This window comes from Alosa pseudoharengus, unplaced genomic scaffold, assembly GCF_046254945.1.
Source record: "Alosa pseudoharengus isolate Yale_2024_CS ecotype anadromous, Long Island Sound unplaced genomic scaffold, YU_APseudo_1.1 YU_APseudo_1.1_scf_13, whole genome shotgun sequence".
NCBI lineage: Eukaryota > Metazoa > Chordata > Actinopteri > Clupeiformes > Clupeidae > Alosa > Alosa pseudoharengus.
Window position 1 is genome coordinate 12,155,703 of NW_027468598.1, and position 22,500 is coordinate 12,178,202.

Genomic DNA, 22,500 nt, shown 5'->3' on the forward strand with positions numbered 1-22,500 from the left:
AATTTATTAAGATAAGCTTGTGTCCATACAGCATGCCAGAAGGTGTGTGTGTGTGTGTGTTATCAAATGTGTATTGTGACAGATGTGTCATGTTCCGTGAAACAACAGGTTGAATATTTTATGAGAGGATTTCTGCACGGCTGAAATTTATTTCATCACATTGTCATTACTCCTTCTCTCCCTCTCCTCCTCCCCCTTTTTGGGTTTCATGCAATCTTTCCTTAACATTTCTCTCTCTCTCTCTCCCTCTCTCTCTCCCTGCGCCCCCTCTCGTCCTCCTGTCTCCCCGCTCCAGGGTGTGAACTCGAGGAACGCGCGGCGGCCCCCTCCCAGCTCGGTGAACACGGGGGGCGAGACGGAGATCATGGCGGAGGGCGGCGAGCTGGAGTTCGTCAAGAGGATCATCCACGACAGCCTGCAGCTCAAGAGGAGGCTCAGGTGAGCCATGACCCACCTGAACGCGCACACACACACGCACACGCACACGCACACACACAAGCTACATCTCTCTTTCTTTTTCTCTCTCTCACTCACACACACACACACACACACACACACACACGCACACGCACATATACACACAGCAGCTAACTCCATCACAACTGCTTCACAAAACACACTCTGCCCTGACGCACCATCATCTCATAGCTCACGCTCATTGAAGTCAGGATTTGGGTGAATTACTCACGCCCACCTGCCTGATGCTGTACACTTGCAAGTTGGAAATTCAGGTCAGCGATCATCACGTCCTACAGAGCAGAAGAGCACTCAGCCAAAAGTGTGTTCTTTTGTATGTTTGTTTGTTAGCCGTGTCGGTTCAGGCTGTGGCTTGGTCCCATTTCCTGGGTGTGTTTTTTCACTGCAGATTTTTGTAAAATCTTAAATTATTGCGTTTTTTTATCCACCTCTGACCCCAGTGAGTGTGGGTGGTATTTTCACCTTTCCTGGTGTGTGTGTGTGTGTGTGTGTGTGTGTGTGTGTGTGTGTGTGTGTGTGTGTGTGTGTGTGTCTCTCTCTCTCTCTCTGGCCTTTCTCAGTCTTAATTAAAGGGGGTGTGAGGAGCAGGGGCAGATGGGTGCTGGGATGGATGCGTCACCCTGAGTTTGGTTAATTAATTGGCACACAAAGTAAACAGTTACCCATGACTGTAGCAGACCGCCCTAACGGGAATGGCTTTGTGTGTGTGTGTCAGAGGCATATGAGTGTGTTTCTGTAGGTTTAGGGTATTTGTGTGTGTGTGTGTGTGTGAGTTGAGGGATATGTATGTATGCATTTGGTGAGGCTGAAGAGTTTGTGTATGTGTGTATGGTGGGAGTAGGGTGATGTGGTGTGTGTGTGTGTGTGTGTGTGTGTGTGTGTGTGTGTGTGTGTGTGTGTGTGTGTGTGTGTGTGTGTGTGTGTGTGTGTGTGTGTGTGTGTGTGTGTAGGACTGGGAGGGTCCCCCCCCCCCTGTGTGTGAGGGCTGTCAGGAGAGCAGTGGGCTGAGACGGAGATGAGGGGAGTATGGCGTGAGGGTGGAGGGGGTGGGAGGGGCACCATTATGGCTGATTAGAGACGCCACACCTGGGCACCCCGTGGGGACACGCTGAGTAGGTGTGTGTAGGTGTGAGTGTGGATGACACAGTGACACAGTGAAAGTGTACATGTTTATGCAAAGGGCTGAGCAAAATGCATAAAATAAGGAAGGTGTCTAGACTCCTCAGATAGTTCTGGTTGAGGATTTTTTTGTTGTTGTTGGTTCTATGTGTACTTGAGTGAGAGTGTGTATAACAGTTTGGGTAGAAGTGTGTGTGCGTGTGTGCGCACACATTTCCATGTGTATGTTTCTCTGTAGGCATGCCTGTGCTGTCTGTTTGTAGAGATAAATGAGAAGCTTTCACAGGGAGGCGCTTTCCGTCATCTCTCTCTCTCTCTCACTCACTCTCCCCACTGTGTGTTTTTGGCTGGGGAGGGAGGAGGAGGATGTATGGGGTGGGGCGGGGGGGGGGGGGGGGTGGTGGTGGTGGTGGTGTATGAGCCGCTCCACCAAGTGCCCACGGATGCAGCCAAAAGCCCCTCTGATTGGCCCGCTGAGATTCCGCTCCCCTCTCTCCAGCGCTGAACCAGGGCTGCAATTAGCTCCAGACTTGGGCAGGGCACTCTCCCTTCACCCACCACACACACACACACACACACACACACACACACACACACACACACACACACACACACACACACATAATGAGTGCTTTCACCAAACCCCTGACTTTGCCAGCAGGGCTGCAACACTGATATTGTAATTTGAAATCATTTTCAGTATGGACAAGATTCCGGGGGCGAGATTGCGTATATTGCATACATGTGGCCCAAAATGTCCGATAAATATTAAAAATTCCCTTTATCAGGGGAAGCTGTCAAGCACGGTGACTGTTTAGCTTCAATCTGCATGACATAGTGGATAACATCTGTGAATATTAGGACTCTTTAATATTTTATGGAGTAAAATGAAATGAGACTCTTCCGCCCACACCCCCATCCCCCTCCGGCTCCATGTGTACCCCCCCTCCTCCTCCCAGTCCTGCGCCCCTCTCCTCATCTCTCCTCCACTGCCACGTCTGCCCCCTAGAGACCTGCATGCTGTGCCCTCTGTCAGGCGGCGGTGGCGGTGGCGGTGGCGGTGGCGGTGGCGGTGGCGGTGGCAGGCACAGGGAGCTGACAGCACTGAGGGGGACTTGGGAGGGGCAGGCTCACTGCCTCACTACTGTTTCATCTCGTCTTAAGAAGAACAACAAAACACCTAATACTGCTGGTCCAAAAGCCAGACCTTATGGAATTACATTTATAATATATACTGTATGCATCAGCATTTACAATAATACATTTACAATAAATATACATCAGCCTATATATTTACAAAAAGACATAAGAGCAGATAAAACTTGTTTTGTTGGTTGATAAATGAAATCACATGAAAATAAATCTCATTAGCCACGTTTACGTGGACACTTTTAATCCGATTAGAAATGGAATAACTCAATCGGAATAAAAATTATCATATGAACACCTCAATCGGAGTAAAAATGCCTAATCCAATCAGAATTTTAATCGGAATTTAATCTGCTGTATCTTCTTCAGGAATAGTAGGCAACAACAGTTATTCCGATCAAAGATTCTAAAGCGTTTGAGAGCACCTGTTCGGAATAGAATGTACCCCTTGTAAACAGACAAGTTTCATCATTTCATAGTTTCATCGGAATGACAAAAAACTGTCCATGTAAACGTATGTTGTGTTGATATATTTCTGTAATGCTGGTCAGTGTATGTGTGTCAGTGTATGTCTCCTGATCAGAATCATCGATGTTGAAGTCATACCAACCTGATCGTACTGGTCGCATTGCAAGTAAGCACTCTACCTCCTGCTGTGTCTTTACCATAGCGACGCTGCCCATCTCTGAGGCTCGTGCTATCGATTGAGGAGAGCTCATCATTTTCAATCGGCGAGGATAAAAATTGATTTTTGTCTCCCACGTGACTTCAAAGCTCTTTCTTCAATGCCTCTTTATGCTCTCTCCCCTCAGTGTTTCTCCCCACCCCACCTCGGCACAAGTCTTAATTAAATAGCACGGCTTTCCACCCTCACCCTGAGAGCTCAGCAGTTGGGAGGGGGCAGAGTGGTCCAGTGGTCGGGTGACTCGTGGCCCGTTTGAAGTCTGCGCCCGGAGCTCTGACCGAGCTCTGCTGGGTTGTGTTTTGCAGGTGGTACAGCTGCATGCTGGGGAAGAAGTGCAGCCTGGCGCCGCTGAAGGAGGAGCTTCGAAAACAAGGGGTGAGCACCGGTAGCGCCGAGACCACATCAAAGGGCCTCACATATACACAGGACACATCCGCACACACTACAGCACACCTCTCTCTCCTCACCTGCACATACACAATACACACACACACACACACACACACACACACACACACACACACACACACACAATGTTGATCAAACACAGAAAAATACAGCTACTCAAATGCTGCATACACACATCACTGAATTGCACAGACATACAGTACTGGTCAACAGTCTCAGGCTGATACTACATTTGTCGCTACAGCAATGACCACATTCATCCACCTCTCGCTCTCCCCACCAGTACACAACCAACACACAGGAAACACACCAGCACCAAAAAGCACCAAATTGTTCTTCTAGCCGTGGTTCCAGTCCCAGACCACTAGATGCACATAGCAGTGCCACAATTACCATTAGCCGGTCCAGTTCTTACACATTGGTGGATCTGCTAGCAGATTCCGGTGCCCTTCGACACTCTGCACACATCTCCTGCACCTCTGGCTGCAATCCAACAAAGAGAATGAGAAACGAATATGTGTGGTCCCCACAACACTGCCAGAGCAAAACATCCCAGACAGACTTTTGCACAGCGCTGCACATGCCTACCTGCACTTATGTATCCCCCTTCATGTGCACATACTTAAAGGTTGTATCAGCGATTTCAGGCCCAAACATAAATGATCACATTCATCTAATCTTTCCTAACGATCTGCTAGCTGTCTGCCCCATAAGCAGGCAGTCAAAAAAACGCGTCTCTGTAGGAAGCCTAGTCTCTGAGATCTGTACACAAAAACAATTGCTAGCAACAAGGGTTGGCAACCCACTCAAAGGCAAAATAAAGAGTTTCAACCAATAACCGACGAGATGCGCGTTTAGGAGAGTTTTAATTGCACGGGAGGGAGGGGGAGGGAGTAGCGAGCTAGCTCTCTGTTTCGTTTGAACATCAACAGAAGTGACGTATCCCCGCTATCGCTGATACAACCTTTTTAAAAAAAAAAAACAATTATATATTTTTTTGGGGCTTTTTATGCCTTTAATCAGACAGGACAGTAGAGATTGACAGGAAGTGAGTGGGAGAGAGAGTCAGGGTGGGATCCTGAAAGGACCACAGGGCGGGAGCCGAACCCGGGTCGCCACGCCACCGCTGGGGCCACGCTGATACAACCTTTAAATTCACTTTCGTATTGCAGTGTTCACACGCAAAATGACCAGGCTGACTGTCAGAAAGTGAATGTGATGGGGGAGGAGAAGTCGGGCCTGTTGGCTTGAGGATGCGCAGCCTCGTCTCCGTTGCCTCTCATGTGGCCCCTGGGGGACGGGGGGTGTGTGGGGGGTGGGAAGCAGATCGCAGGTTAATGGCACCAAATTTGTGTCTAATTGCGTTACAGACTGGGCACAAGCTGGTTGATCGCATTAGTGGAGCTTTTTAAAAGGCGGGACGAATTGAGGGGTTCATCAGAGCTCATTAGCTTCTGTCGGACTGGACGCAGTCCTCAGCCACCCGGGCGGAACACACACACACACACACACACACACACACACACACACACACACACACAGAGTCCCTGCCCCGGGTGTTGCCAAAGCTACTGATAGCTGTGAATGAGCGATATCGGCACAGCTCACAAGTTATTAGTCCCTTGTCAATCAGCTGTCTCCTCACGGGCCAGACACGTCGCTGAGTATGCCACGCCCAAAACACACACCCACACACCACACACACTCGCATGGACACACACCACTCACTCACTTCTCATCAAGAGGTGTCAGAAATCCTGTCACGATTCATCAGAGAAAGTGCATCATTGGCTCACTTCCAGTGAGCGAGTTAAAAAAAAGAGGGAAAAAAAGCGAGGGTGTTCCCTCCGGTTCTTCTGTGTGTCTATGTAATGAGAGTGTAATTAATATGCTAATGCAGTACTCTTGCACCTTCTCTCTTTTCCCTCCCTCTCTCTCTCTCTCTCTCTCTCTCTCCCTCTCTCTCTTTCTGTATGCTTTTATCTTTAACATGAGTGCACTTCATCAGTCAAAGGCCCGGCACATTCCTTGAATTCTTCATCATGCCTGGAAGCTGACCTCCCTTCACCACATTTTTAATCTGTTTAATGTTTCTCTTCACAAATGTATGCTTTGTAAATCTGCCTATATTAAGTTTCAACGTTGGCTCACACAACATATACTATATGTGCCATATACACGATGGAAGCTTAGCTAATTCATTAATCTAGCTGCTGTATGTGTATGCATGTCAAGGGGTCACATGCCTGTGTGTCATATGGAAGCGATTCAGCCGTCTCTCAGGATCGCACCATTTGCCAGACATATGTTCAGGAGTGGGCGGTGTTTTCATATTGGTAATATTTATGCATGACATGTTTCTTTGTGAAACATTCCAGGCACACCATGCTTCATTTCCAGTATGCAAAAATAGCAATTTAACTGTAACCGCCTGCGTAAGTTGAAGTAAAATTAAACCACAGATTGACCACTGACAGATTATTTCAGCAAACGTGTTCGCAGGAACTCAATCCAAAACCTCCAAACTATGACAAATTGATTCACTGTTGACTGTGAAACTCCAGCCCTTAAAAGAGCCGTGTTGTCCTTTGTTGTTGTTGCGTCTGGGCTGTGTGGTGTGTCTGGCTTGTTTTTTTCCCCCCTGTATATGTAGGTCAGTGGGCTGCTCTACTCACTCCCCTGTGCTTGTGTGTGTCCTGTGCGCGTCTCCTGCAGGTGACTAAAGTGACCCACACCGAGTTCTATCAGGGACGCACCATGCGCTGGGCTCTAGCCTGGAGTTTCTACGACGACGTGTCTGTACCGGTAAGCTGTGTGCACTCACTCCATTATTAAAAAAACAAACAAATCTAATGTAGACATTTCTCTCAGGGCCACAGTAGACAGATCACAATCACAGTACCAACACCCTAGAACAGACTACAGAACAGTACACAAATGTACCACTGATTAACACGTGGATAAAATAATATAATCAGAAATGTTCTGTAGGAATTCAATATGGCAAAGCTCCAAAACATAGCATCTCATTTGGCTACCATGATGCCTACCCAGATGGCAACAACAGCTTCTTGTATGAAGCCGCCATGGACTTGATCAGTCTTCGCATGCCCTACAGGTCACAGTGGGGGTCAGAGCGGTAGCAGCCACATGCATATGTGATGCATCCCAACTTTGCCTCAGGTCTTAGAGGCTGTTCCCAGTTCAGCCGGGGAAGCCATACATGCTGAATATGCAGAGGCCCCCTGCCCTTTTGCGTGTGTTAATAATGCATTCCCCCAAGCCCTTTCCATTTGCTACACTTAGCCCTCTTCCTGGGTGCTCGGTTGTTTGCGTTTCCTAATTCGCTGTAACCCTGGCAACAGTTGCTGGGGTGGTGGGAGCATAGGGCAGAGCCAAAAAGCTCTCAGGGAAGAAGTAGTGAAAGAGGAGGAAGAAGAAGGCGACAGAGGAGGAAAAGAAAAGGGGGTGATGGGTAGACCGGAGCTCCGGGGTGTGGAGGAAGAGGAGGAAGAGGGGTGGCGTGTAAAGGATTGTTGAGGACCCTTGGAAGAGCTCTCCCAGCCCCAGATGTCTTTTCCCCCCTCGCACACCCTCAAAAGCACTTGAGCAGAAAGATTGGCCTACATTTCTGCCTCTCCCAGCCCCTCCACCCACTCTCCTCTCCTCTCCACCCACTCTCCTCTCCTCCTCTCCTCCTCTCCTCTCCTCTCCATGCTCCCACCCTTATCCACCCTCTTCGACCCAGCCACCGTAGCTCCTGTGCGGCTCGCCAGCAGTCCCAGGTCGGCCTGAAAGCCCTGCATGGATACAGAAAAGGCTGCACACCTGTGTCCACACACACCACAGCAACACGCCCCATCTCACCCTCCCTCCCTCCCTCCCTCTTTCCCTCCCTCCATCTTTCCATTCACCTCTCCATTCATCTTATTCTCTCGCTTACACCTGCTTCTGTGCTGTGTGTACATCCATCTCACCTCTTCTTTCTTTTCTCCCTCCTTTGTTTGCTTCCTCCATCCCCAACTTACTCCCTTTCTCTCTCCCTCCCTTTCTTACACCCCCCCCCCCCCCCACACACACACACACACACTCACACACACACACACACACACACACACACACACGTAGGACCTGTTTCTTGCTCGGCTACCCCAGTCAGAGGGTGTGTGAATCCCAGGTTATGGCCCATTAGCGGACAGCATGGAAGCCAGATCAATCTGGCTGACAGCTCGATCTTTCAACCGGACATGAAAACATACAGCAGGGGCGGCCGTGAGAGGCCTGCTCTGAATCTGATCCCCTTCATTATAGGGAGGGAACAAGTGAAGGAAAGACACTATGAAAGAAATGAAATGAAAGAAAGACAGAATAAAAGGGAGAAAATAGAAGAAATGGTGAAAGACAATGAAAGAAAGGAGGATAAGGAGGCCTTTTGTGAAGGTGTCACAAGGAGGGAGACATGGCAACAGGAAGACAGGACCTAGAGAGATCTAGGGAGATACAGAGACAACAGCTCTACACAAAGACACGAAGGCACAGAAGAGGAGAGGCTCCTGTATGAGACATGTGATGTGAGGCATGCCGGCTGAGAGGCCGAGCGCTTGTCCGGTACTCAGTCCAGATGGTGAGCTGAAGGCTGACGGGGCAAAGGTGACCACGTAAGGCAGGCTTTGGCAGGGCTTGACTATGAATAGGGAAGGGTTGGGGGTTGATTATAACAAACCTCCCTGTCACAAACCCCAAGGTTAAATAGCTATCTGCCTCCACCAATCGTGCTCAATAATTGAATAATGACCTTATTTTATCTGCCCATACCATACTTCTCAATTACTTTTTTTTTGCCCCCAGTCTCTGAGTGTAGTGTGTGGTGCTGGGGGTGGAGGCTGGGTCCTCCCTGCTGGTTTGGAAAAGTGGGGCAAGGGCAGAGCTGATGGTGGTATGGATTGTGATGCACATTGTGTCGGCGGAGTGCGGCTGTCATCTCACCGGAGCCCCCAGCTTTTGTCTGGGGCTCTTGTCACCACTGCGTGCAGCACGCCCGCGTGAGCTGGAGGAAAGATGAGGCAAGGATAAGTGTGTCAGATAAATAATGGACCATCCCTGACCAGCACAGAGAGAGAATGGAGGGAGGGAGGGAGGGAAGGAGGGAGAAGGGATGAATAAAATGAGGGAGAGAAGAGACAGTGAATTACTGTAGAGGAGGGGCTAAAAGCAGTACCCTGATAAAAAGACAGAGATTTGTGAGTGTGTGTGTGTGTGGGGGTGTGTGCGTTCATGCAGCGTGGCAGCGTGCACACGTGTGTGTGTGTGTGTGTGTGTGCGTGTGTGTGTGTGTGCGTGTGTGTGTGTGTGTGTCTGCGCAGTGTGCATGAGTACACAACTCTGTGTTTAGGATGTGCTGTGCTCAGACAGGCCGGCCTGATGGATTTTATTGATTTTTTTTTCCTCAGTGTTTTTTTTCCCCTCTCAATGTGAGCAGAAGGCTTTTTGATTGTGTGTGTGTGTGTGTGTATGTCTATGAGAAACACAAAGAAATATAATGGAAAGCGGCAGCTTTGCGGCTCCTTATTAGACGGACAAATTAAATATGGAAATGGTTTGGCCATATGAAGAGCAGAAGTCATTTCACTTCACACTCATGCGGGGCGTCATTGATGAAATGAGGCCATTGTGGCTCGCGTCAGCAGAAACGCTCTCCTCAGTCTGTTCCACTGCTGATATCACGACAATAACAGCCCACATACAGCCCCGTCCCTCCGCATTAACGCGTGGACATGAAGGACATATCGGCACGCCGCACCGAATAAACACCAATGTCATTGCAGGGGCGTGGGGCGTGAAAAGTCATGGAACAGGGCCCCCTTGTGCTGCATTGTAGAATGACAGTGAGGACATTCTTTAGTGTGCAGCCTGCCAGATACTGTAATTGTGAAATTGTTAGCAAACTTTAAATGAAAATCTCTGGAAAAAATGTTTGAAACTGGGATGGGGTGTTTTTAAATGGTTAGTGGTTGGGGTGTGTGTGTGTAAATGGTTAATGTGCATGTGTGTGTGTGTGTCTGACCAAAGGCAGAGCGCTCTCTCAGAGCAGAGCTGATTGATGGGGGATTAGCTGAGCAGTCTCTGCTGTAATGTGATTAGTGTGACGTGACGTTAGGCGTCTGAACACCAGGGCTCATTTAGTTAGAGCAGCGGATGCTGGCTAGGTCACAGGGCAGCACAGAGTTAGAGAAGAGAGAGAGACAGGAGACAGATAGAGAGAGAGAGAGAGAGAGATGGGCCAAAGGGTTAATGAGGGAAGACGAATTATGGTCCTTTTAGTAGATCAAACACACACACACACACACACACACACACATACACACACTTACTCCCACACTTGCAGTATTGCGTACATTTCTGTCGTATTTCTGGTGAGCAGTGGAGGCTTTGGGTGTGGCAGCTTTGGTCAGTGAGAGTGTCCAGTGGCTGAGTGATGTGGGAGTAGTAGGGGAGCCTGCTCTGGGCTTTGGGCTGTGTGTGTCTGTGACTGTGTGTGGTAGTCGTAGTGACTCATGCTGTGGGCTGTCTGGGTCTAAGTGAGAAGCAGAGACCAGCCATTCACGAGACCTTTAAGCCAGCGTGATGCCTTTAAGACAATCCCTCTGCATCTCTCTCTCTCTCTCACTCACTCACACTCTCTCCCTAAATATCTCTCTTCCTCTTGCTCCCTCGATCATCTCTCATGCTCACTTGCTTTCTCTGCATAATGGTGTCAGTGACTCAGCCAATGACGTGTCTTGGCCTTCAGGGAAAGAAGCCAGAGATGGGAATGCATGACTGTCTTCATTTCTCTCTCTCTCTTTCTCATCCTTTCTCTCTCTCACTTTTTCTCTCTCACTCCATATCCCCCTTTTGCTCTCTCTCTCACACCTTTTCGCAATCTCTCTCCCCCTTTCACACTCTTTGTTTGTCTTTCCCTCCCTCTGCTCTCACTCTTGTTTGCTCCATATCAGCGACATCCACACCATGCGGTCTGAGCCTCTGCCTCCCCTCCCTCTCCACATATCTCCATCACCTTATCTCTGACATCATTGTTTTTGGTGAAGATTGTCTCGACTCATTTGACTGATAAATGGAGGTGCTGCCTCATCATGCTCGGTATGTGTGTGTGTGTGTCTGTGTGTTCTCTGTTCTCCATTCTAAGAACATCTCCTCGTCTGTGGCGTGTTTATGAGTATTCCTGAGGTCAAACCAGAGGATAAACTGTTTGTCCGAGGCAGGGGGTGTTGGCCATGGTTTATGACTTGTGTTCCTGTGTGTGTAAGTATCAGTGTGTGTGCCTGTGTGTCAGAGTGACTTGTGAGAGGGCCCTGGATATGTTTGGAATGTGGGCTATGCTGCACAACTGCGCTCGCATGCCAAAGCTGCAGTAACAGCACTCTTGCCCCCTGAAGGGTAACTGAATGTTATCCTCCTCTTGTGGCCCAGCGGCTTTGGCCTTGTTTGTGTGTACGAATTCTAAATATTCTCATAAATCTCCCATTAATTCTCAAAGCGGCCCATACTGCGGGCGTGTTCAGACGTGTGTGGTGTGAAACAATAGTGCGTTTGAGCTCAAGGCAGCCAGAATCCTGCTGGTTGTTTTTCTAAGCTGGGATGAAAATAGGGGAGGGGGTGTTTTTGCCTTCTCAGAAGACAAGGTCAAAGGGTGATGCAACTGGGGACCATTCACTTGTGTGTTGCTGCCCCCTTGTGGTGATCAAGTCAGTGTTTTTTTTTTTTTTTTTTTTTCCTTTTAGCCTGCAGCCTCTGGTAACGCAGTGGACGGTCATAACAGTACATGAGTTGAATGTAGTATGTGTTCTTATCAGTTACATCACTGCTTTGGCTCTCCTGGTATGCAGGTATGACAGAATGAGAGTGCACAGGGTGTGGTGTCCACGCTATTAGTCACTGCCAAAACATCTGACATAGATTAATTCCCCTGTTCTCTAATCTCTATTCTTGTCGCTGTATCTGTTCTTAGGCTGAAAGGACTTTATGAGAAATACCAGTGGTACATTTGATATTGTGGAGATTTCTTACGTTGATGTGATGTGATTTAGTGGATATAGACCTAGTTTAGATAAACACATTTAGATGTGAACATACTGAATACTAAAATTAAACCTAATGAAAATCTTAAACTGTGACTAAGGTTAGTGAAGTATTTCTACAGCATTTGTCAATAGATTACAAACTAAACAATGAGTAACCTTAGCGCAGCAGTCTGTCTGCTATTTCATTTTAGAACAATGGTGTTTGTGTTCTCGCCTTAAGCTCTGTAACCTGAATGTGTAATGATGTCATCCTCCTCCTCCTCCTCATCTTCCTCTCCCTGCCTGCGGCTTAGTCTCCCCCGAGTAAGAAGCGCAAGATGGAGAAAGCCCGCAAGCCACTGGCCTTCACCATTCTGCAGCCCACGGTCCGAGAACTGCAGATCAAAGCCTCCTCTCTGCCCTCCTCTTCCACCTCGTCTTCCTCTTCCGCAGCCTGCTCGGAGAGCAGCGATGTGCACACAGTCACTGTCTGGATGGAGAAGACACTCAAAGACCTGCGGGTACTTTACACACGCCTACAGTACACAATCACTCAAAACATTACAGTTTACTGCTGCTTATATGCCATATGTAGGATATGCTAATAGAGTTAGGCTAAGTATAAATTCAATTAAATATCACTTTAGGATGTAGAATGAAATTGCCTTTGTAATTGCCTTGAAACCTTTGGGATGTTAGGTTAAGGCTAAGATGATGTTAATTATAGGCTAGGATAATGATTATGAACAAACTAATATGGGTACAGTTATGTGTTTATTTGTAATCTACTGTTAATCAGTTATTAATTGTATTTCTAGTATCTTTTAGTGTCAGCTGAAGAAAGCTTTGCTTTGGTTTGCTTTGAGAGGTGGAGGTTTGTTGTAATGCCTCTCTCTGCTCTCTCAGATTCTTCACAAGCGCGTCCCCAGCGGCGAGGCCGAGCTCAGTCTCTTCCTGACGGCCGTGGAGAACACCTGGGTCCACATGCGGCAGAGGCGGCGCGAGCAGAACCGGCAGCAGAACGAGTCGCTCTCCCCCGGCGCCGCCGTCCCCTCGGCAGCAGCTCAGGGCTCCGACACGCAGCCCACAGCAGCAGCCCGCGAGACGGAGAACCAGCAAGGTCCCCAGCCCTCAGGGGAGGTGTGCCAGTCAGCACCAGCGGGTGAGCAGGACAGCAACGGGCATCGCTCTGGAGCTCAGGCAGGCGAGCTTGGGGAGCAGGGGCCACTGGATGTCAGCATGGAGTCTCCCAACACACAGGAAGAGGCTCCCGTCACACCGGAGGTCAGCCACTCCTCACAGGATGTGGAAGTGGAAGCCCTCCCTGGCCCAAAGGAAGCCACAGCAGGAGCAGCAGGCTCCCAGCCCCAGAGCCCCGGCCTGGTGCAGAGCTTCCTGTTCAAGAGCCTGCTGAACGTGAAGGTCCAGGGGGCCGACGTGCTGGTGGAGATGCACTTTGTGGAGGGCCAGAACAAGGATCTGATGAACCAGCTGTGTACCTGCCTGAAGAACACCCTCCTCCGCACCGCTTCCAGCCCTCTCTGATGGGGAGGGGGATTTGGCTCCCCGGTTTGCTCCATATCTCTGTGTAGACACTTGCCTTACAACATACCAGTCTTGTGTTATGATTATATTAGGACCCCGAGATTTTTTTTTAAATGACTGATCTCGCAAATACGGTTTGTTTGAAATCTATTTCACCTAATTTTCAAATAAATGTTTTTTTTTATGAATTTAGTCATGTTCGCTTTGTTGTATTAGAAGTCGTGTGTGTGTGTGTGTGTGTGTATTAGTTTTTAATGAACATAGACTTATGAAAGTCATACAAATTTAGAATTAGATTTGAAGTGTTAGGGACCATTTTGAGAGATCTCTTTGCAAGTCAGAGAAAGATAGTGTTACCTGATGTTGAGCATCACTTCAATTATTGTCATTGAAGACATCACTGTCAAAGTAAGTATGTTTTTTACTCCCATTAACATTTTCTACCCACGCCGTGTGTGGTATTCTACCACATGTAAGCTTTTAAATTCCCCTCTTCTACCACTAGAGGGAGCCTAGTTTTCAAACTGCATTATGGAACAGTGGGTCATGTCGACAGCTCCTTCGCAGTACTAACCTATTTTCGTTTTGCCTGTAAACACATGTTCATGAAGTTTTGTCGTATGTCCTGTGCCTGGAGTGCTTCAGTCTTGATTTTTTGTCGCAGGAAGTTGGTCGAGGTACACATGTCCTGTAAAAGCCTGGCGTGAATAACAGGAAAGGCAGACCACCCCCCTCCCTCTCCAGTCAGGGCTGCTGTAGTTCTGCTTACTCATTTCTTGAGTGTGTGTGTCTGTGTGTGTAGCCTACTCTTTCTCCCATTTTCCCTCCCCTCCTCCCACGTTCACTCTGTGCTGCTGACAGTCATGTGAAGCCGTGCCCTGTGCCCGAGAGCACACAAAACTCCACTTCCTCCTCGGATCCGTCTCAATGCTCGTGCCTCTGGCTGCCTGGGGCTTTTTCAACACTTCCCTGACCTGTGATCGGCATGTGACTTGATTCTACAATTACCTAAAAATGACCACCGTCTCTATCTCTCCCTCTCCTTGGTTGTTTAGGCTATGTGTAGGCTGCATACGTGACATTTTCTTGTTTGTTTGAGAAATTGAGGTTTTGTAAAGCAGTTTCTGGGATCTACGGTAAATCTCGAGCGTTATTCCACTTCTTGTATCAATATTTTAGTGTTTTGTTATAATCTGAGTGACGTTTTCACATATTACAAATACCCTTTTAGTAGCCTACACATGTGTTCAGGCAGCAAAATATAATCAAAAGGCTTACAACTGCATGTGCCTTACAGCCTAGGTTGTTTTGTCACTGCGGTTTGAATTTCCCTTTGAAGTACTACACAAGAAAAGGTATACTTTTCATTTGGGACTAGTGTAGTTGGCAGTATAGTCCAGTGTCTCAGAAGTTGTTTTACAATACAAAAAGCAAACAAAAACTGACAGGAACTTCAGTTTGATCACTGTTGTGAATTACATTGCAAGCCACCAACCCATTCCTAAACATGATTGTATGGGGGTTTTAACATTTAGAACCGATAACAAATGTCCAATCCTATCTCACTGTCAGCCACTACGTTTCCATGTAGGCTACACTATATTCCGATTAAGGCCCATCCAGCGACGTGCAGTATATTTGAGTATATGGTTTCTGCAATCATGGTAGTATTCACCTAATTCAGTCAGCTTGCCAATAACTTTAATTGGGCTTGATGCGAAATGTCTAGGGGAGAGCATGAAAGGCAGGTGTACATTTAATACAGAAATATACTGTCAATTTTTCATACCCACCAGCATTCAAGTTAACAGTTGCAGCTCTTGAAGCCTAAAGAGGTCAAATTGTGCAGTATTAAGGGGAATAAAGCTTTGCGGGGAAACAAATAGGTCTTGAAGTTTAATAAGAACATTTTAATTTTTCATAGATATAGCCTTGTCAAGTACAGCCCCCTCTCTCTTTCGGTAAATATGAGATGTCATTAAAAAATACTTGCTGCTTACTCGTCGTGCCTTCAGGCGCTTAAAGAGCTCAAACACGCCCGTCGCATTGTCCAACCTCCACCTCAGTGTTGGAGTCTCCCCATTGGCTGTGCACGGTTTGATATTTTTATCTCAAGCTGACATACCATACAGACTGCTAAGAGCAATTGAAATGAAATGCGCTTAGCTTCATCAGTTTTTTTATTATTATTATTGTTATACGCATGAACTGCGTTTTGCATCTCGAATGAAGAAATACTGTAGCTTAAGCGTACTATACATTGTAAAGAGACGATTTACTGAAATGGCATGCTGCACTTCCTCATAATCTTGCCAACTACAATGAGCGGGAAGCCATGTGTGTTCATACCATGCCTTGTTGTTCTTCATGCTGATAGGCCAGCCGGCTATGGTGTATTATAATCATGCTGATACATGAGCCAGCCTCCCACAAAACATGGAGTGAATCGAAACCGCCCCTCCCTGACGCCCACCCGCTGAGCACGTAGCCAACATGGCACAGTTTTTGTCAAGTAATGCTCAGATGTTTTACGTGTATCGTCGAGTTTAAATTTATTCGTCTCTATTTGTTTCCGTCCGCAATGTAAACTTGGCCTACATATGTGTGCTATTTCGATAGTCTTGTCCGTGTTTTGAAAAAGGTTTCGGTGGTGGGTGTGGCTATGAACTATGGGCGGATCTTAACGATCTGCTGTGTGCCCCGTTGTGTTTTATGCTTATGCTCGTCACCGCCATCTTGTTGCAACTCCTCTGCGCGAGTGGAAAGAGTTTGTACGAGGGGGATCCAGCCACGACTCTTTTCTTTTTTTTATGTTTCTGGTGCGTCCGGTGGATCCCGCAGGGAAGTTTAAAGTGCCCCTTTATCACACATTTTCTTTATTATCTGGAGTAAAACAGTTACGTGCCAGACATGAGCATCGAGACATTGTTAGAAGCAGCCAAGTTCTTGGAATTGCAAGCCCAGCAACAACAGAAAACACGTGGTAAGGAGGGGATGCTAAACTGTGGGGGGTGTTGGGGAAAAAAAGCATACCAAGTAGTAGCGGTAGAGTCTTTAATGTGAAATCCTGGATTTGCAAAGGTTAGAATGAGGAGGTAATGTGTACCGTATAATGATAATGATAAATCCATAACTAGTCTGATGCAGTTTAGTGCATTATCATTTTTTTTATGAAGCCTAACGTTACAGTAGAAAGTGGATCGCTTTCGTGTGGTATGTGGATGTGACACGCTGTGCAACGATGACTATACGCTCATTTATTTGCATAAATCAGGTAGTAAATGGGGATCATATATCATGGGCAGAAAAAACACCGATTTTCTGATAGAAGAGGACAAATTCGATTGGAATTTGAACAAGGAATATGCGGCAAATAATTATACACCACACAAATAGTATGGATTGCATGTCTATGAGCATTTCTGGCCACTTCAGTGTTTTACGTTAAGCGCTGGGCTAACCTTCACTTTCCGGGCTGTTGTAATCGTGTTAAATATTGCTTTCTAGTTAGATTACTTCTGCAACTCATTACGCATACCTTTTTGTTAATCGTCTTCATTAAAGTTTTATGCTGATTTCATTTGTAGGTCAAATAGCCGTCTCATAAACAAGTAATGTTACTCAGTATAGACCTGCCTTGGGCGGTGGCTTTGTCCGAGTGTTTTACATAATGACCTGACATCTCCGGGATCTCATATTACACTGAGTATTATTAGAGTTCCCTTTAAGGTTGTCCTTAGTTTTTTCAATAATTCTCATTTATCATGTATCTTCGCATGTGTATTAGGCTACACCCGAAAACATGGTGTCATTGGAGAGACTATTTTGTTTGGATTTCGTTGTTACCGCAGCAAGCCGAACTGGCGCGTTCTTGTTCGCTACATTCTAGCTGTTGTCTGTTGACGACGTGTCCCGTCTGTCTCCGCCCTCAGTCGAAACCGCGTGGACAAAGCCCACCCCCTTTCACCATGTGGACGGCAGCACGACAGGCTTGCGCTATTTCAGTTTGACACACTGTTTGAATGTTAAAATGTAACGAATGTAACAACTTTGTGAAGTTTAATTGCAAAAATGCCACCCATTGTTGTATCTGATCGACCCAACTGAATTGAACTACCATTAGTTTGTAAGGCAGTGCAGTCTACACACATTCATCACCCACCCCCTTTCTAGTCATCCCTACTCGGCGGATTTTTTGCCTCCCTCATTGGTGCAGGTCACGATGAGAGAGAATCTAGGGCACTACCCCACCCTCCTCCTCCTCCAAATGCGAGTTATATAATGTTAGCTAAATTATCTATGTGTCCTCTAGTGTCTAGTTGTTTTCCTTGTAGTAAAAAGCCAATAGTAACTAAAAATGTATTATTAATTTGGCAAATGTATTGTCTATATATCTTAATCGGTAGACTATAATTTCTTAAATATGGGAAGTATTACATTCCTTCATGATTTCTGTTGTGAATGGTAAATAAAGTAATACATGTTGTGAATTGGTAAAGCCAGACTGTCAAAAGAAACACTAAAGCTTTCTTGTAGTGTCGGGCTGTGTTGTTCATGCACTTTGGGCACCTACCTGCACCATATTCCTTTCAACCTCTGTCAACTCAGGCCTCCCTTGGCTTGTTGTCAGTGTTAGTTTTTCACTTTCATTCTGATCCCAAGCACATACTTTGATGGTCTGTACTATATGTTATAGACTGCAGGCCACTGCTGCTGGTTAGTGCAGGTCATATACATGGTTTTGCAGTTATACTGTTTAGAGGAGCAACTAAGAAAGTATTAAAAACTAAATCAGAAGTTTGAGCTGGAAAGCTCCAGTATGAGTGAGTATTTCAGCCTTTGTTTCAAGTGTTGATTTTTATCAGCTACGTGTGTGTGTGCGCGTGTGAGTGTGTGCGCGTGTGAGTGTGTGTGCGTGTGTGTGTGCGTGTGTGAGTGTGTGTGAGTGTGTGCGCGTGTGCCTTGTGGTTACCGCATCACTGCGCTCCTCTCTGCTGTAGCCTGCTCGGCTGACAGCAGACATCTGTTCTGCATTGGGCCGCGGAGCAGAGCGAGGAGCTTGTCACTTCCCCGCATTAGCATTAGCTGAGCTGTCAGGACACTGTGCTCCCGCTGCCCGCCCGCCTGCCTGCCTGTGACCGGAAGGACCAGAGGTGTGAGTGCTACCTCTCACATCCTCATTGGACAGCCGTGAGCAAGCCATAATGAAGTACTGCACTCTTGCTCCTGTTCTATGGTCGGCAGATGGGGTGCCACTCATTTACTTACTTATTTATCTGGAACACGCAAGGTCATCAGATCGAGATTTCTGTTCTTGTCTCATCTTTCTTGCCCGGGTCCATTATTTTAGCACCAGATAGGATTCATTTATTAAGTAGTACTGGTATGTTTTGTAATGGAAATGCTCGATTGGAAATCTGCTTGGCCACTATGAATCAGAAAGGGGTGTTTATCCCACATTGCCTAATTCATTTCAGTCCTTTTCTCTCAGCCAAACGAGTGCTACTCTAGTCTGTCCCTATCCTTGGGGTATCAGAGAAGAATGCAGAGAAAAGCTGCCTAGTCATTGCTGGAGTGGGTGACTCACTGGAGTGGATAACCTGCCTCAGTAGTGTGATGGTGTCGGCCAGTGTGTGTGTGTGTGTGTGTCTGTGTAGGTTTTGTGTTTTTTGTCCTTTTTTCTTCCCTTACCAAAAGCCTCTGCAGCAAAGTAGACGAGAGTCCTTCCTCCGTACATTTGTACAGTTCAGCACACAGTGGTGAGCTGCACACAATTAAAGACACACATTGATTCCTGTATGAATGAGAGTAGTCTGGACGTCCTTGAGGTGTACTGGACCGCTCTCATAAGTGTACAGTGCTCGGACTCTTCTGAGCACAATACAACGTCCTGTCTTGAAGGAGCTGCAATGTTATCAGCTGCAAATTGCACCCATTTGTCTTGGAATGGGTTGGGGGTGTTGTCCAAAAAAGCTTTGAGTATTGATGGGGTCGAACGAGTCCATTCGTGCCATTGCAATTGCTAACGTTGCTGTTTCCATAGTAACTGACACTCCTCCTTGTACAACCCCCCATCCTCAACCCCTGTAGACTGGTGGCGCATGTGCACCAGTAGCGGGAACCACCCACTCTGGTAGAACAGCTGACTTGCGCTGGTTTGGAGTGGTGAATCCTCCATCTGATTGTGCACCCCCACCCCCCGGTTTAGTAGCTCTCAGAAGAACTGATGGGCTTGTAGTCTACTCATGTGTAGCATAAAAGTACAGCGTCGTGTTCCACAACTTTCTGCTTAAGCTTAATTTACCCAGTCAGGCCCTATCTTGTGGTGCAGTTCCAGTTGCGTTTATGACCAGGCTCAGGTGAAGGCTCGTGACAAAGGAGACTGCCATCACGACACAGGGGCCATGTGCTCTGTGTTAAGGCCCATTTGTTAGGTGTCATTAAGATAAGAACGCCCCCGTTGTGCTCTGTGAGAGATTGTCCACTGCCGAAAAGCTCCTTTACGCTCACTAGAAATATATATCCGAGTAAGTGGCAAAATAAGGAGCTTAGTCATGGAATTACACAACGCGACAACACGGCGGCTTCAAGGCTACCAGTCCTCTATGGAATAGTGCTTTGACAGCGTAACATGACTTGGATTAAACCTGCTTAGTGAAAAATATCAGCATTTTCCGGCAGAGTGCTCTTCTCCACGATCAAACCTCAGCTCATTTCATACCCTGATTGCCGCCCAACCCTGCTGGCGTTAAGACAAGGCCATTCTCACATATCGCTCCTCTTAGGATTAGCTCACTCTGTTTTGATTTGCTAGAATTCTAGTGGTAACAGGATCCTGCCAATTGAACTGTTATTTTTTTCCTCCTTCTCTGAGGTCGTGTTTAGAGCCCACATTTGTAACACTATAAAAATGTGGCATGTTAAGTCTGGGCACAGCCTCGTCGTCTTATCTGCCCTGCTACAGCACAACCACTCACAGTATGAGACACGTGCTTGCTGCTGTACCGGAGCCCTGGGTGCGTTTCACCCTTAGTGAAATCCCAGCATGTTTTTTTTTTTTTCCCTTCCTGTCAGGGGTGGTCAGTCTTCCCTCTCCGAGCTGGTCTGGGATCAGTAGAAGCTGCATAATTCATTGACTATTTAAGGATTGGCCGACTTCCAGGGGGCAGAGTCTTAGCTCCCGAGCTTGAAGCGCAAGGCGCTGTTGGGAGCAGCCCAAGAGAGGAGGAGTAGAGTGGCGGGGAGTGGGCGAGAGTTTACCAGCATCGGGTTTCCATGAAAGCTATGCTAAAGTAACCTTAGCCTGCACCATGAACACGCTGTTCCTTACAAGGGGATAGATAATAGGGGATTGTGTGTGTGTGTGTGTTCTCTTTTTCTAGCTAATCACTCTTCACAATAGCTGTTCTTTATTTCCCTGGCCTCTTTTTGAGTTTGTCGTATTGGTGTGAGGTTCTGTGCTCTCTGTCCTCCGATGTGTTTTGTGGCCTTGTGTGTACAGTATGTGTGTCAAATCGCGCCAGAGGCCAAAGGTCACACGGTAGCGCATGTATAGCATGTTTCCTGCCCTGCTGCGAAGGCTCAGTTGTGCCTTAGCCGCCCATCCTGAGGTCACGGGCTCAACATGTGTTTCAGTGTGGAACAAGACCATTAGTTCTGTGTGTGCGTGTGTTATCGTGGTTTTATCATTTGGCCACAGTATGCTTGGCAGACCGCATTGAAATGACATCGTATTTTCCAAGCCATGAGCTTGCAGTTTATTTAGCCTGGCCGAAAAATCTAGGTCAGAGTGGCGGCGAGTGTTTTTGAAGTATTGATTGTATGTTCACAGGGTTAAAGTCCGTGCCTCCCACATCTAATTGGTGTTCATGGAGCACACAAGCCTAAAAATGCTAAATCAGATTTGGTCTTTTCTTCTCAAAAATCCAACATCCCTTTTATCAGTGGTGTCTGTGGCTGAAGGTGCAGTAACCAAATGGAATCTGGTTCAGTCATCTGACTCTGTCATAATTTCCCCTTTTTTCCTGGCTATCCTCCCTCTCTGGCTTCATCCTTGTATGACCCATTTCCCCCGAATGTGTCCATGGGCTTTATCCCCTAACACTCCCCCTCTCTCTCTTTTCAGAGGAGAATGAGTTGAGGGAGCGGCTCCGTCAGGAGCAGGAGGCGGAGCAGAGGAAGAGGACGGAAGCGGCGGCCGCGCAGGCCCTGCGGGTCAACAGCCACCACCACCACCACCACCACCACCACGTCACCTGGGTGGAGGAGCCCAGTGGCTCGGAGCGCCGGCTGGCTCCACTCCCACCCCAGCCGCCCCCTCCCTCGCTGCCCATAGCGGTCATCCCCATCCCCGTGGTGCCTTCCGCCCCCAACCCCCAGACCGCCTTCCCCCCGGCTCCCAACACAGCATGCAGTCCCCACACCGTGCACCATCAGCACCAGCAGCGGCAGGGCTCCCCCAGGAAAGATGCCCGCAGCCCCCCCACCAGCCAGCACGCCCATCCCCAGCACGTTCTCATCTCGCCCCAGCCTGAGCCTGAGCCCACCTCCTTGACCCACTCCCTGTCAGCCACCACCAAGCACCAACATCAGCAGCAGCAGCCCCATCTGGTGCAGTCCTACCCTGGGACCATCGTCGCTGCATCCCAGCATGCTATGCCCCCTCAGCTGGGCTCCCCACAGGCGCAGGCCAGCCCGGTGTCCAGAGGCAGTCCGCCAGACGACGGTCGCCACGGGGACGGGAAGAAGAGGCCTGGCGGGTGAGTATCATCACAGGCGTGTGGATGAAACTTTACGAAAGCTGCTCAGACGTCCCCAGATTGAGTTGTACTTTGACAAGTGTAGCCAGATTGATACTTGGATACTCGTTTCTAAGATTCCACCTGGTGCAAATAAACATGGATTACATTTACTTTGGCTTCAGCTGATTGGCTAGTTACGTATGTTGTAAGAACCCTTATCATGATTGGTTACTGGGTTGATGACTTGTGTTGCAAGAACCCTTGTCATTGTCTAGCATGTTTGTGGAGACTGTTTTGTCTATTGGACTGTCTCGTT

The 22,500-nt window shown here is 47.7% G+C and overlaps 2 protein-coding genes across 4 annotated transcripts in view; both read left to right on the top strand.

Annotated features, from left to right (window-relative positions):
- The window catches only part of mettl16 (methyltransferase 16, N6-methyladenosine), a 27,111-nt gene extending 13,485 nt beyond the window's left edge, over positions 1-13,626 (top strand). For both annotated transcript variants that reach the window (XM_076282176.1, XM_076282177.1), the window contains exons 6-10: positions 296-438; positions 3,736-3,805; positions 6,554-6,643; positions 12,213-12,419; positions 12,805-13,626. In XM_076282176.1, coding sequence (XP_076138291.1) covers positions 296-438; positions 3,736-3,805; positions 6,554-6,643; positions 12,213-12,419; positions 12,805-13,443 — 1,149 coding nt within the window. In that variant the 3' untranslated portion in view covers positions 13,444-13,626. The remainder of the gene's footprint in view (positions 1-295; positions 439-3,735; positions 3,806-6,553; positions 6,644-12,212; positions 12,420-12,804) is intronic.
- Positions 13,627-16,181: 2,555 nt separating this feature from the next.
- The window catches only part of mnta (MAX network transcriptional repressor a), a 20,947-nt gene continuing 14,628 nt past the window's right edge, over positions 16,182-22,500 (top strand). For both annotated transcript variants that reach the window (XM_076282178.1, XM_076282179.1), the window contains exons 1-2: positions 16,182-16,426; positions 21,569-22,202. In XM_076282178.1, coding sequence (XP_076138293.1) covers positions 16,354-16,426; positions 21,569-22,202 — 707 coding nt within the window. In that variant the 5' untranslated portion in view covers positions 16,182-16,353. The remainder of the gene's footprint in view (positions 16,427-21,568; positions 22,203-22,500) is intronic.